This window comes from Camelina sativa, chromosome 20 (assembly GCF_030686135.1).
Source record: "Camelina sativa cultivar CO46 ecotype springtype chromosome 20, ASM3068613v1".
Classification (NCBI taxonomy): Eukaryota; Viridiplantae; Streptophyta; class Magnoliopsida; order Brassicales; family Brassicaceae; genus Camelina; species Camelina sativa.
The window spans coordinates 4,299,243-4,312,820 of NC_141899.1; the positions used below are offsets into that span (position 1 = coordinate 4,299,243).

Consider the following 13,578-nt stretch of genomic DNA (forward strand, 5'->3'; position numbering starts at 1 on the left):
TCAACCGTAAATATGTTTGTCCGTAATTAATTTTTTTTTCTTTTTTCTTAAAATTCGATTTTCAGTAAATTGATTTCCAAACAAAGAAATAGCTTAGAAATTGTTGGTTCCAGGTTCCATAGAATTCTGATAATCAAGAGAGAGAAGAAACTGAGGATGCATATTGCATACTTTATTTTTAAAAATATTTTGTAAATATTGATAATTCCTATATATGTAATAATTTCTTGCCATTTTTAATATAAAACCCTTTCATTCCCAATAAACTCTTAATAAAAAGCGCTTTGCTCTTTTGTTGTTTGGCTCTTTGCAATCTGACGCAAGTTCTAGTAGTACCTGGTTCTACATATTAATATGAGATCGTCTGCGCGCATGTGTTGTTTAACAGTGTACTCTAAATACGTCTGAAACGTTAGCTTTTATCAAACAACCACCTCATCGTACATACTCGTTTTAACGGCCACAAAAAGTCTTTCTTTTAACAGAGACACAGAACCCCTGCTAATTAGTACAACAGTACGAAGCAAAGCTGTACACCAACGTCGTTCACAGTTTCAGATCTAGAAGTTGTACTTATTTGATCGAAACTAAACTTTCTTGATATAGATTAGGACAACATTAACATTTCAATATTAGTTTCCCATCGATCATAACTTCTGGAAGCCATATTGGCTTTTGGGTATTATCAAAAGTGAGTTGATGATATATAGCTTACATCTCTTGCTTGTGAGCAACCCAGTTTATATGATTAACTATTAAATTTTTCTTTGTCTGAAAAGTGAATATATTTCATATCAAAGAGTGAGACTAACACTCATTCATATTCATAGTTCAAGAAATTAGCTTTCCAACCCCAATGCAATTTGGCTACACATTTTGTAAGCAACATAGCCTAAAAACCCTACATTTTCCAAAATAGGAGTTCACTGTATAATTTAAAAAGAAACCATAAGCTGTCTACTACGGTAGTTGCCGTTAGAGAACCACCGCGAGGATATCCTAGTCTTTGGCTTGACTGTGACTAAGAAGACTCTTCTTCCACTTCGGTTTCATTTCCCGAACTGTCTTCTCCTCCCTCTTTCTCCTTCTTCCCCTCTGGAGATTGCTTCAGATTCACCAAGAGTTTGGCCTCATCGTCTTCATCTTCACCCTCTTCTTCACCATCAGAGTCATTCCTCTTAATCTTCTTCGAAGAAGTCCTCTGCTTTTTCACTTTGGCATTCACAGCTCCTGATGAAGATGAGGGCCTTTTCTGTTTTCGGTTCTTTGATTCAGGAACCTTCTTGCTAGGTTTCAAGACCTTGGGCTTCGCCTCTTCATCAGATGTATCATCATCAGATGTATCATCATCCTCACCACCAGAGTAGCTGCTTTTGATCTTCTCCAAGGAAGTCTTCGGTTTTTTCACTTTGGCATTGACAGCCCTTGATGAAGATGAAGTCCTTTTCTGTTTCGGGTTCTTTGTTTCAGAAACCACCTTGCTGGATTTCACAGCTTTTGCTGTCTCTTTGTCACGACCATTCTGCTTGCTTTGAGACCTTCCACTCATGCGAGAGGCTGCTGCTACAATCTTCCCACCAATATCACCCATCTTGCCATTTCTCTCAGATTCAGCCTTTGGAGCCTTCTTCTCCACATGTTTCGACTTCTCAGCTTTCTTCACACCTCTTCTTGGCTTCTCTTCTTCTTCTTCACTATCATCAGACAGCTCACCAGATCTGGCTTTCGCCTTGCTGTAAACACAATAAAAGTCATTAGCTCTTCGACAAAGCAAGAAAAATATACTATAATCACTATAGCTCCCTCTACATTATGAATTCAACTTCATTACGTGTGTAGCAGAGATAAGGTGTCTACAAGTGTGCATGTAAAGAGTTTAAACAGATGCAACAAAGATCACTACAGATGCAACAAAGATCACTAAGAGTACCTTATTATAGCTTATAAACAATCAGTAGAACCCAATACAACAACAACACAGGATCTCTAATAACCAACATAATAAGGGAACACTTACGGTTCCGGAGCAGCGTCGGAACTCTCATCATCAGATACATCCGGTAGGGAGATCTGAAAAAAACAAAAACAAAAACAAATGCTACACCATTAAACACTTTGAGACACACAATGGCAAAAAACACAATAACTGATGATAAAAAACACTCTCTAGCTAAATCCTACCTCATCATCATCATCTTCAGTATCATCATCTTCATCAATCAACTCCCACCTCTCCTTATTCATATCCAAAACCTCAACCTCTCCGTCCGCATACAAAATCTATTGTCATAGAATGAAGATAACAATGTAACAGAGAGTAAAATCATTAAATGAAACATAATCTTAATTACAATTGAATTCCCCTAAGAAAAGTAAATCCACCACTCAAAAATCATTCAATTCAGATTTAGATACCAACATTACATTAAATGAATACGCAATTCAAAAACCCAAAAGAGTATAATATGAAACAAATCCAGAATCAAGCAGAAAACAATCAGATTTATACCCGATGTTTCTTCTTAGAAGGAACAAAAGCATCCACCAATCCTTGATAGAATCTGCCAATTTCAAGAGATCTTTCTGTAAGGATTCATTCAACAAAAGAGAACCCTAATTTTTAGTCAACACGCAAAATTGAACACTCACTTGCGGTCAATAGGCCACCAGACTCTAATCTTCGAGCCCACAAGTCCTTCTCCATACTCTTGACCAACAGAGACCTTAGTCAACAACAACAAAAAGTTTGATACTTTAGAGCAAAATTCGCATAGAAATTAAAACCCTAGTTTATTTCTTCAGTCAAAATTCAAACCCAACAAAAAAAAACAAAGAAGAAGCGTGGGTTGTTGTTGTAAGGGGGAGAACCTTAGCGGAACGGCTTAGAGAAGGTCTGGTGTTTTTCGAGGCAGAGGTAAGCCTCTTCTTCGAATCAACCATCTTCTTTCAGGCAAGAAGAAGAAGAGAAGAAGAAGGAACCAGTGTTTGGTGGTGTCAGTGTGTTTTTTTTCTTACAGGGCAGAGAGAGATTTTTGTGTGGAGAAGAAGTGAAGAAGAAAGAGGAGCAGTGAAAGTTGGGATTATATTAGGGTATGAAGGGGTGTGATTTGTAATTTCTGATTTTATTTGTGATTTTTTCCCCTGAAGGGTAAAGGAGCGTTGCCAACCCCAACCAACGTTAAAAAGACGACACGTGACTTCACATATATTAGGAATTACCCACTCACGTGAGACTCACGTCCACATGTTTTGTTTCTTTCCTTCTTTTGGTCTTCTTCCCTTGTTTATAGTGAGATATGTTTCCATCTTTAAGCACCCAGTTGCAATGTATTGAGTTGTGTTTCTATCTTTAAGCTCCCACCAGCTGCAATGGATTGTTCTGATTAGTTGTGTTTCTATTTTCTGCATTTTTGTTAGCAAAGTAAAAAGTTAAAAGATAAATTTGTATCCTAGTATGGTGTTTTTAGATTACTATGGTTATGATGCTCAAGGTAATCCTAAAACACCATATTATGATACAAATTTATCCACTGATTGAAAACCGGAAGAATTATGAAAAAAATTGATAGAAGATATAGTCAAGTTATGAGATGTATAGATAAAACAATCACGGGAATTTTTGAAAAATTGTTTATATAGATTTATCAGTCAAAATAAAACAGGTTTAAATAGATCAACTCTTTTTTTTCTATTTGAAAAAGTGTTTTTATATATATAGATCAACTCAATTTTGAGGATATGTGCAAGCTTGAGTTAGTCCAATGTATATTTGTATCCTAGTATGGTGTTTTTAGATAACTAGGTGATGCTCAAGTACATCTAGACCTCAAATTTGATCGCAAACCAGAATATTGTGGAAAAAATGATAGAAGATATAGTCAACTTTTTTTGTCAAGTTGTCAAGTTCCCCACTCGACCCTAACTCCCACAAGAACAAGAGCAAGAAGCTGTAGTATTATCGATCATTAGTCTCTGTTTTTTTGCAGACATATTAACACAAAAGTCAAAGTCATTGTAAAACAGATTTTTTTGAGTTTGAATTAATTTTACATTTGCAATTGTGGAGAGTGGAGAAAAAGACACATTTATTAAACTTATAAGGAACGAGACATATATTGATACATATAGCTAGTAGTGACATTTTATTTTCTGTTGTCAACAGCATTTTAGTCATTTTTCGGGTTTTGGTTACTAAAATATAAAAATTACAGTATTTAGACGACCAAGCAACTATGCATTGACAAGTCTTTTTCCAGGGAACCGATTAAGCATTATTTTTTATATACAGTATAATTAATCACAATCAAGCAGAATCTTTGATTTTGATATGTTGGATTCCAACAAAACTTTCTCAAGAAAATGGTCGGATGATGGAACCATCATCTAGTATTTTGTGACTTGACATTATTTGTATTTTTTAGAAAAGAAATTCACCATTTACCGTTAATTTATATAAATTCATATACATATACTAGATTATGTTAAAAATACAAATTTAATTATTACAAAGCCACGGATAATGCTTTAGGTTAAGTGGGAGGCACGATGATGCCTTGACTCCGTCGTAATAATTAGAACCAATATCTCATTATTCCCCCTTGTAGTTGTCTTTTCTTTTTCTGTACATTTTGTTGGTCTGCGTTTGAGTTGGAGAATCTTTTCATGAAATATATTTAAGAAAAAAAATAGATTACGTTTGTGAAAGTTAGGAAATTTTTATTTATATATCTAAAATGGTTCCTTGTATACATGAACGAAGATGATTTGTAAGTCATTATGTATACAAGTCATGCATGTACCTCTATCAAATGTCTTATCCCTGATTATATAATTTCACTAATATAATGGGGCACTTGAAAGGTAGAAATAGAATATCTAAAGTCAATAATATTATACTTACAATATTAATAACTTTGTTTAGCTTTACCAAATATGCTAACAAATATCTTTTACAACAAAATATCATAATTGATTAAAATAGCAGAAAATGCTACATGAGGAAGCAAATCCAAAATTGAAGAGCTAATTAATATATGGGAAAAAATCAAACATTGTATTCTTAAAAAAATTTATTTTATTTTTTGCAAGACAACCCATATGGACAAAAATGTTTTAAGGTTCATAAAATCATCTAGCTCCATTGCAAAAATAGGTTAGGGTTGATTATCATGAAGATAAGAATTGTTTAAAATTATGAATTATATTCCGAGACAGCATTCAATATACAATTTATTTTGTACATCTTCTCATGTAGGTTCGTCATGTTAAAAAAAACATATCACCATTATAACCATTTAAGTCTACCATCATATACTACTATCAATATTATTACTATACAACTTGTTGATAGAATATAATGCTTTCACTTGCAAATAATAAGAAAATATCAATTAGCAGTATTAAAAAACAATCTATTGAATTTTACTGGTAACTCAAAACCAGTAAAAAGCCAATTAATAGAAAAATAGTAAGCGGTACTAAATTAGTTAAGAAAAATTAGAAATATTAGTTAAAATATCGATATTGAAAAATTAATCGTTTTTAATACCATTTTTATATAGTAACACTCCGTACAACATCGATATGGTTATGGTATTGATAATTGATACTAGTTAAAATATCAATATAGTAAATGATACTAAACTCGTTAAGAAAGATTAGAAATATTAGTTAAATATCGATATAGAAAAATAGATCGTTTTTAATACCATTTTTATAAAGTAACACTCCGTACAACATCGATATGGTTATGATAATAAGAAAAATATCAATTAGCAGTTTTAAAAAAACAATCTTTTGAATTTTACATGTAACTCAAAACAAGTAAAAAGCTAACTGAAAGGAAAATAGTAAACAATACTAAATTAGTTAAGAAAAAATAGAAATATTAGTTGAAATATCGATATTGAAAAATTGATAGTTTTTAATACCATTTTTATAAAGTAACACTCCGTACAACATCGATATGGTTATTATATTGATAATTGATACTAGTTAAAATATCAATATAGTAAATGATACTAAATTAGTTAAGAAAGATTAGAAAATATTAGTTACAAAATATCAATATAGAAAAATTGATCGTTTTTAATACCACTTTTATAAAGTAACACTCTGTACAACATTGATATAGTTATGATAATGATAAAAATATCAGTTAGCAGTATTAAAAAAACAATCTATTAGATTTTACCAGTAACTCAAAACCAGTAAAAAGCTAATTGAAAGAAAAATAGTAAACTGATACTAAATTAGTTAATAAAGATTAGAAATATTAGTTGAAATATTGATATAGAAAATTGATCGTTTTTAATATCACTTTTATAAAGTAACACTTCGTACAACATCGTTACGGTTATGATGTAATTAACTAACCAAAACTATTAACTATTTTTAGTATTTTTTTTTCATTACCATAATTTCATTTTATGTAATTAATTGTAGACCAGTTTTTCATTTTAATTAATCAGACCCCAAAACAAAAATAATAAAGGTAGGTTGATAAAGCAAAAAAATAATATAAAAAATCATAGAAGTTACAAAAAGAACGGAATTCCCGTGATGCACATTAATAAAAATTTGGTCATCATATCACATTCGTATCATTAAAATTTATCACTATTTATAAACGATTAGAAAAAAACGGATAATACAGCTAAAATAAATAATTGGAGTAAATGGCCAAAATATAATGATTGATATTTGATATAATAAAAAAACTTAAAATAAAATAAGTGTATGTAATAAGAGCACGGGAAACGTCGTCGTATGAACCTTTCCAATCATCAAAACCGGTCAAACGACATCGTTGAGAAAATAGGCTCAGACACAGTTGTCTCCATCGCTTCTCTCTCTCTCTCTATTTATCACTTTCATCATCGTCTCGTCTCCAAAAGCCTTACCACTTGAAACCTCTCTCTCTCTCTCTCTCTCCTTGGTTGACCCGATAAGTTCTCTCTCGCTGACGCACAGATCTCTCTTCGAATCTGCTAGATCTGTTCGTTTCCTTACATCTGTATTGCGAACTCTCAGGTAAAAATTTCATTGTCTTCTTCGTTTCCATTTCGATTTCGTTTACACCTTAGGGTTTGATTAATTTGAAATCATCGATTTCGTTTTTTTTTTCTTTTTCAATCAGATCGGCAGGTCTCGTTTGCAGATCTAACGATCTCCGTACCGAAGTCTCTCTCTCTGCGTGTCGTCCGAGTTCGAGCGTATGCTTTGTTTTCAGATCTGTGTTTATAGAAATGGCAGAGACTTTGAAAGAAGATTCGATTATGATTCGGGAGGTTTGGGATTACAATTTAGTTGAAGAATTCGCGTTGATCCGCGAAATCGTCGACAAATTCAGCTACATCGCCATGGATACTGAGTTCCCAGGTGTGGTTTTAAAGCCCGTTGCTACTTTTAAGTACAATAACGATCTTAACTACAGGACTCTCAAAGAAAACGTAGATTTGTTAAAACTGATCCAAGTTGGGCTTACCTTCTCCGACGAGAACGGTAACCTCCCCACTTGTGGCACGGATAAGTTCTGTATCTGGCAGTTCAATTTCCGTGAGTTCAACATCGGTGAAGACATCTACGCGAGCGAGTCAATCGAGTTGTTGCGTCAGTGTGGGATTGATTTCAAGAAGAACGTTGAGAAGGGTATTGATGTGGTTAGGTTTGGTGAGCTTTTGATGTCATCTGGGATTGTGATGAACGATGATATCTCTTGGGTTACGTTTCATGGAGGTTATGATTTTGGGTATTTGGTTAAGTTGTTGATTTGTAAGGAGCTGCCTTTGAAGCAGGCTGATTTCTTCAAGCTGCTGTATGTTTATTTCCCGACGGTTTATGATATTAAGCATTTGATGACGTTCTGTAATGGATTGTTTGGAGGGTTGAATAGACTTGCTGAGCTTATGGGAGTGGAGAGAGTTGGTGTATGTCATCAAGCTGGGTCTGATAGCTTGCTTACATTAGGCTCGTTTAGGAAGCTTAAGGAACGTTATTTCCCTGGATCGACTGAGAAATACACTGGTGTCTTGTATGGTCTAGGTGTGGAAGATGGTACTGGTACTACTACTACTACTGTTGCTTGATTAAGATGGGGGAAAATGAAAGATACTTTTATATTAAAAAAAGAAAAGTTTCCAGGGAACTGCAAGTTAGATTTTAGTCTTTGTGAGTGTGTGAGACCAATTAGAATTGTCGTTTGTGTAAATTGGCAAATTGGTGTAGTAAGTGACTGTTGTGTCTTTGTTGCTTTTGTTTTCAGAAGGAAAAAGAAAAAACCCCTTTTGATCAAATTGAGGGGTTTTTTTTCTTTGTTTTAGTTTGAGTTTCTGAATGTATATCAAATTCAGCTACCCGTTTATTTAAATAAAATAATCTCCAATTATTATTATTTTTTCATGTTCTTACAGTACTACTAATGGCAAATGTAATTTTGTCTTCTTGTAGAGTTTGCTTGTTCGATTGATGAATATACTAGCTCTCTAGTCTAGATGTTTATAATGCAACTATGCAAGTGGTTAGCAATGTGGTCATACTTATGTATGTTCCATTTTGCCGATCACATCAAGAGGCAAGAGCCATTTTATTATCATACGGGTAAATGAGTAGCCCATACTACTTACTTGCAAGTTGCAATCAATGTTGTTGTTGGCCAGTATTCTTATTCCTGTTATAAAGTACGTCATCTGAGTCGCAAATGGTACAGAGGATTAATAAATTGTCTGATTGAGACGTATATAGCTCATTCAATTGCAGAGAGGAGAAAGAAGAAAAAAAAATCCAGCCTGTTAAGTTTCTCAAAGCGTTATATATTTCATTGTCTTCACGCTTTTGACAATGGGACGAAAATGGTTCTTTATACACGAAAATGATTCAATAGAGCAATACGACGACACCATAAAATAAAGAAAAAGAATTAAAAAATAGCAATAGGGCACATGTACCAGTCACCGTTACCTAGGTAGGTCTAGGTGTGTGGCAGAGAATCAAATCGACTTTCTTACAGAAGACAAGAAACAGTACTTGCTTGTTCGGTCCTATCTCTGTAACGGCTTCTCTGAGTCTTTAACTCTATTCACGTGTAAACGTTTTGTTTGTGCGTTGGGATTCTGATTTGGGCCTTTTGTTGTGGTTGTGTGGGCTTTGATCACTAGCCATTTGGAGGTGAGATAATGTTTTTAACCAATGTTTGTATTGTACTAATATCAAATATGGATTACACTTTCTTACATGTTTGAAAAATATCTATTACTGTTTCTATTAGATATGATGCAATTGAGCCATTTAGTATTAATGTATTATTATGTCGTTTTTTTACTTGTTCTCATTGGAAACTTTGTAATTCCTAAACATCTATACTATTAAAAGGGAAGCATTATTTACAAGACAAAATGAATTCTGAAATATATGACATAAAATGACCTTGAATAAATTAAAAAGCATACAATACAAAAGGGACATTAAAGTAAATTTGATAATAAAAATGCACGGATCCTATATGCCCTGTATTAATTCTGTTCGGATCATGTATTAACTGTTCAGAGCTGTTTTTCATACTCCCGTATCCAAACAGAATCGAAACAAGCATCTGCAATAAAATTCAAAAAAGGTAAGTAGTTTTGCGTAAACAATTTAAGGAAACAATAATTTTGATATTTATTTATATGTTTAATTTGGGCAATTAATTTCGAAATTGTATATATGTAAACTTATTTAATTTGATTTTATATTTTGAGATATATCCGAAAACAAGAAATTATGATGTTACCTAATATACAAAATCATCTAAATATTTATAGAAATAATTTAAATCGGTATCTATTAAAATCGAGCAATTAAATACAAAATTATATATATGTATAAAAATATAATTTGGTTATATATTGTGAGATATCTGTAAACAATATTTATGATTTTATATTATGATTTCAAACATATGTATTACATATATACAGTATGTTTAAATCTTGGATACTGAATTAAGATATACATACGTTTGAAACTACTTATAACTTATCATTTTATCAATGCATAAATGTGCGGATCCGAAAACATGTTACAACTAAAGTAAAACAACAGTATTTTAAATATGTTTTTTTTTTCTTCAGCTTATCTAGCATAAGCATGTACAAAACAATAGATAAAAGAATATTAACTGACACGGCATGTATGTGTGATTCTATTAACTGAATGTTTCAAAGAAATTATTTTTCTTCATCAAATACTTTATTTTGTTTTGAATCAAACTATTACGTGTTTGTGTGCTAAATATGTAGGAACATGATTTTGAGGAAATGAGAAAAGAATAATGGGACGGAAACGGGATGGAAGGAGGAATAAGATGAGATTAAAAATTTTCAAAAATCAAAATCTAGGATCATGTTAGAATTAAAATAAATTAATGCTTCCAATATATTATATGACATATTTTTCAATTTATCTAACACAAAAATGTCAAAAAAATATTCAAAAGAAAAAGAAAAAAACATTAAACTATGTTCTATAATAGATAAAAAAAAATCAACCATAGTTATGAGACATATACAGGACATGATGGATTTTATGTCCTAATTAGACATACCATTTTTCTGTTACTATTTTTTATTATAATTGTTTTTACTGATAACAATAACAATTTGATCATTTTTTTGTCTAAACCGAATTAAAAATAAATCAAATACTAAACTGATACAAAAAAAGTTTGGATTATGAATGTTAATAACATTTATTAAAAATATGTTTACAAACATAATCCGCATGTACGTAATAAATTATAAATGTGTTAGTAAATTTAGTTTTTAAAATCAACCCCGCACGTATGTGCGGGTCCGAATCTAGTATAGAATAAATTGAAATAAAAATGTTTAAAAGAAAGAAGTTATTGGTGAGTGAAACTAATAAAGCTACAAAGACTTTGCATGTTTATCAATTTGCTTGAGACCAGCAAAATAAACCCTAATGATAACGATTAGTTATGAACTTATGATATGCTTGTGGATCCAAAAAGAAGCTGTCAAGCACCCAACCTTATTTTATTAGTTTCTTTTGTGTGTTGATGTCTACTTGATTGCCGAAAATTTTGTAAGTAAGTATGATTAGGGCTATTTGTATAATATTATTCTTCAAAAAAAAAACGAAGAGTAAGGTTAATAAGATGCATTTTGGAATATACTTTTTTTCCTGCCTAATTTTGGACGAGACAGAGCAAATCTAATTAAAAAAGATTCAGTTGATTTGTGATTAGTGATAAGTGATAACACACAAATAGTGTTATATTTGTAATCATCCATGTGGGGGTGTTTCTCTTGCACCACTTGTCTTCACTTCCCCCCTTTCTCATCATGTTTCTTTGTTTTTTTAATGCTATTTTACAAGTAGGAAAGATCTCCTTAGTAATTCATGTGATACATATACAGTGTAAGTTATTATAAAGTTCATTCAAGTGTGCATAAAAGGACTATTACTTAATAAAATATTTCATGAAAGAACTAATAAGTAGATTGGGATACAAATCATCAACCACTTCAGATTATTGGAAGGCACATGGAAAAATATATCATCACCGAACTGTCACCCGAGCTTGACGACCCCACTTCCGCGGTGGAGCAATGGACAATGTTCGTCGACGGTTCATCAACAAATCAAGGATCCGGGGTCGGACTCATACTCCGATCCCCCACCGGAGAAATCCTCGAGCAGGCGTTAAAGCTTAATTTCAAAGCGTCGAACAACGAAACCGAGTACGAGGCCGTTCTCGCAGGACTCCGACTAGCCCAGGGACTTGGAGTCAAACACCTGCAGGTCTTCTGTGACTCCCAACTCGTAGTCAGTCAGTTCAGCGGAGAGTTCGACGTGAAAAACAAGCGAATGGGAGCATATCGACAATTGGTCCGCACGTTATCCGGCGAATTCACGTCCTTCTCCCTGACGAAGGTCCCACGGAACGAGAACGCATCAGCCGACGCTCTCGCAGCTCTGGCGAACCGTTCCGACCCCGAGTTACGGCGTACCATTCCCATTGAATGCATAGAGTCCCCCAGCATTGATCCGGACAGCCAGATTGCCCTCATCAACGACGATCCAATCCCGATGGAAGTCGACGAGCCAATAGAAGATATGGCGGATGTCGTCGAGCCTCCCGAAGATTGGGAGACTGAGATCAAACTTTACATCTCCGATGGCACCGTCCCAGCAGACCGATGGGCAGCTCGACGTCTGAAGACTCGAAGTGCCAGGTACACCCTGTTGGACGGGGAACTGTTTCGCCGGAGCGCCTCGGGAGTGTACCTCACCTGTGTTACTCGGGACGAGGCCGAACATATCATGATGGAAGTACATGAAGGAGAAGGTGGCAACCATTCTGGCGGACGCGCACTTGCTCTCAAGATCAAAAAGGACGGACACTATTGGCCTACCATGATGGCTGACTGCGAAACTTTCGCGGCCAAATGCGAGGCTTGTCAACGTCATGGACCCATGCGGCACGTCCCGCCCGAACTGTTGAACACCGTCACTGCCCCGTATCCATTTATGCGCTGAGCCATGGATGCCATAGGACCTTTGCCGGCATCCAAATCCAAGAAGTACGTCCTAGTGCTGACCGATTACTTCACCAAGTGGGTAGAGGCAGAGTCTTTCACAAGGATTCAATCCTTGGACGTGACCAATTTCATCTGGAAGAACATCATATGTCGCCATGGACTCCCATACGAGATTGTCACCGACAACGGTACCCAATTCACTTCGATGATCACCAGAACCTTCCTGAGGAAATGGCAAATCCATCTTAGCACTTCGACTCCTCGATACCCGCAAGGCAACGGTCAAGCTGAAGCTACGAACAAGTCGATCGTCGATGGGCTCAAAAAAAGACTCGGTCGAAGGAAAGGAGCATGGGCAGATCACCTGGATGGCGTGCTATGGTCATACCGCCCAACCCCGCGGCGGAGTACGGGACAGTCCCCTTTCTCCCTCGCGTATGGTCTCGAAGCACTTGCCCCGGCTGAAGCAGGAGTCCCGACACTTCGTCGCACTATGATGGTTGATAACCCTAAACTTAACGATGAGATGCTGATCGATCACAACGATCTCGCCGAAGAATTGCGCGACAAAGCTCTAGTTCGGATGCAACACTACCAGGACGCAGCGGCTCGATACTACAATAAAACTGTTCGTCAACGGCGTTTCAACGAAGGTGATCTGGTTCTGCGAGAAGTCTTCGAGAACACCAAGGAAGTAAACGCTGGCAAACTCGGCGCTCGATGGGAAGGTCCATACCTCGTATCTAGAGCAATTCGTCCGGGCGTTTACGAACTCGTAACCATGGCCGGGGAACGCATCAAAAACTCGTGGAACGCGGCCCACTTGAAACGCTACTACAGCTAAGTTGTTGTTACGACCCTATCTAGGAGTTTTCGGGAATCCGAACTCCATTGATCTTTCACTTGTAATACGAACTACGGTTGGCTTGATCCCCACTTCGGAGTACGTAGGCAATTCCTTATCTTTCAAAGACTAAGCGAATGCAGCTAATATATTAATAAAGTTTTTTCCGGTTTAAAAACTTTATCTTATTCA

The 13,578-nt window shown here is 35.0% G+C and overlaps 3 protein-coding genes across 3 annotated transcripts; 2 read left to right on the forward strand and 1 right to left on the reverse strand.

Moving 5' to 3' along the window:
* Positions 1-760: 760 nt before the first annotated feature.
* Positions 761-3,207, reverse strand: LOC104769308 (uncharacterized). Its single transcript, XM_010493483.3, has 6 exons — positions 2,869-3,207; positions 2,650-2,723; positions 2,510-2,561; positions 2,182-2,280; positions 2,018-2,070; positions 761-1,733 (listed from the first exon to the last, which is right to left on the reverse strand). Exons 1-6 carry the CDS (start codon positions 2,938-2,940, stop codon positions 1,022-1,024), a joined length of 1,062 nt encoding a protein of 353 aa, XP_010491785.1. The 5' UTR covers positions 2,941-3,207; the 3' UTR covers positions 761-1,021.
* A 3,565-nt stretch (positions 3,208-6,772) lies between these two features.
* Positions 6,773-8,392, forward strand: LOC104769309 (putative CCR4-associated factor 1 homolog 10). Its single transcript, XM_010493484.3, has 2 exons — positions 6,773-7,032; positions 7,139-8,392. Exon 2 carries the CDS (start codon positions 7,248-7,250, stop codon positions 8,085-8,087), a length of 840 nt encoding a protein of 279 aa, XP_010491786.2. The 5' UTR covers positions 6,773-7,032; positions 7,139-7,247; the 3' UTR covers positions 8,088-8,392.
* Positions 8,393-11,544: 3,152 nt separating this feature from the next.
* On the forward strand, positions 11,545-12,540 carry LOC147918457 (uncharacterized). The gene has a single exon (XM_087505806.1). The coding sequence runs from the start codon at positions 11,545-11,547 to the stop codon at positions 12,538-12,540; it is 996 nt and encodes a 331-aa protein (XP_087361932.1).
* The last annotated feature ends 1,038 nt before the right edge of the window (positions 12,541-13,578 follow it).

Bases quoted from the DNA above. Each gene is read 5' to 3' on its own strand.
- LOC104769308 (XM_010493483.3), bottom strand. From the start codon at position 2,940: ATGGTTGATTCGAAGAAGAGGCTTACCTCTGCCTCGAAAAACACCAGA. The intron at 2,071-2,181 runs GTAGGATTTAGC...TGTTTTTTTCAG, and splicing joins CTGAAGATGATGATGATGAG to ATCTCCCTACCGGATGTATC. The intron at 1,734-2,017 runs GTAAGTGTTCCC...TTGTGTTTACAG, and splicing joins TCCGACGCTGCTCCGGAACC to CAAGGCGAAAGCCAGATCTG.
- LOC104769309 (XM_010493484.3), top strand. From the start codon at position 7,248: ATGGCAGAGACTTTGAAAGAAGATTCGATTATGATTCGGGAGGTTTGG.
- LOC147918457 (XM_087505806.1), top strand. From the start codon at position 11,545: ATGGAAAAATATATCATCACCGAACTGTCACCCGAGCTTGACGACCCC.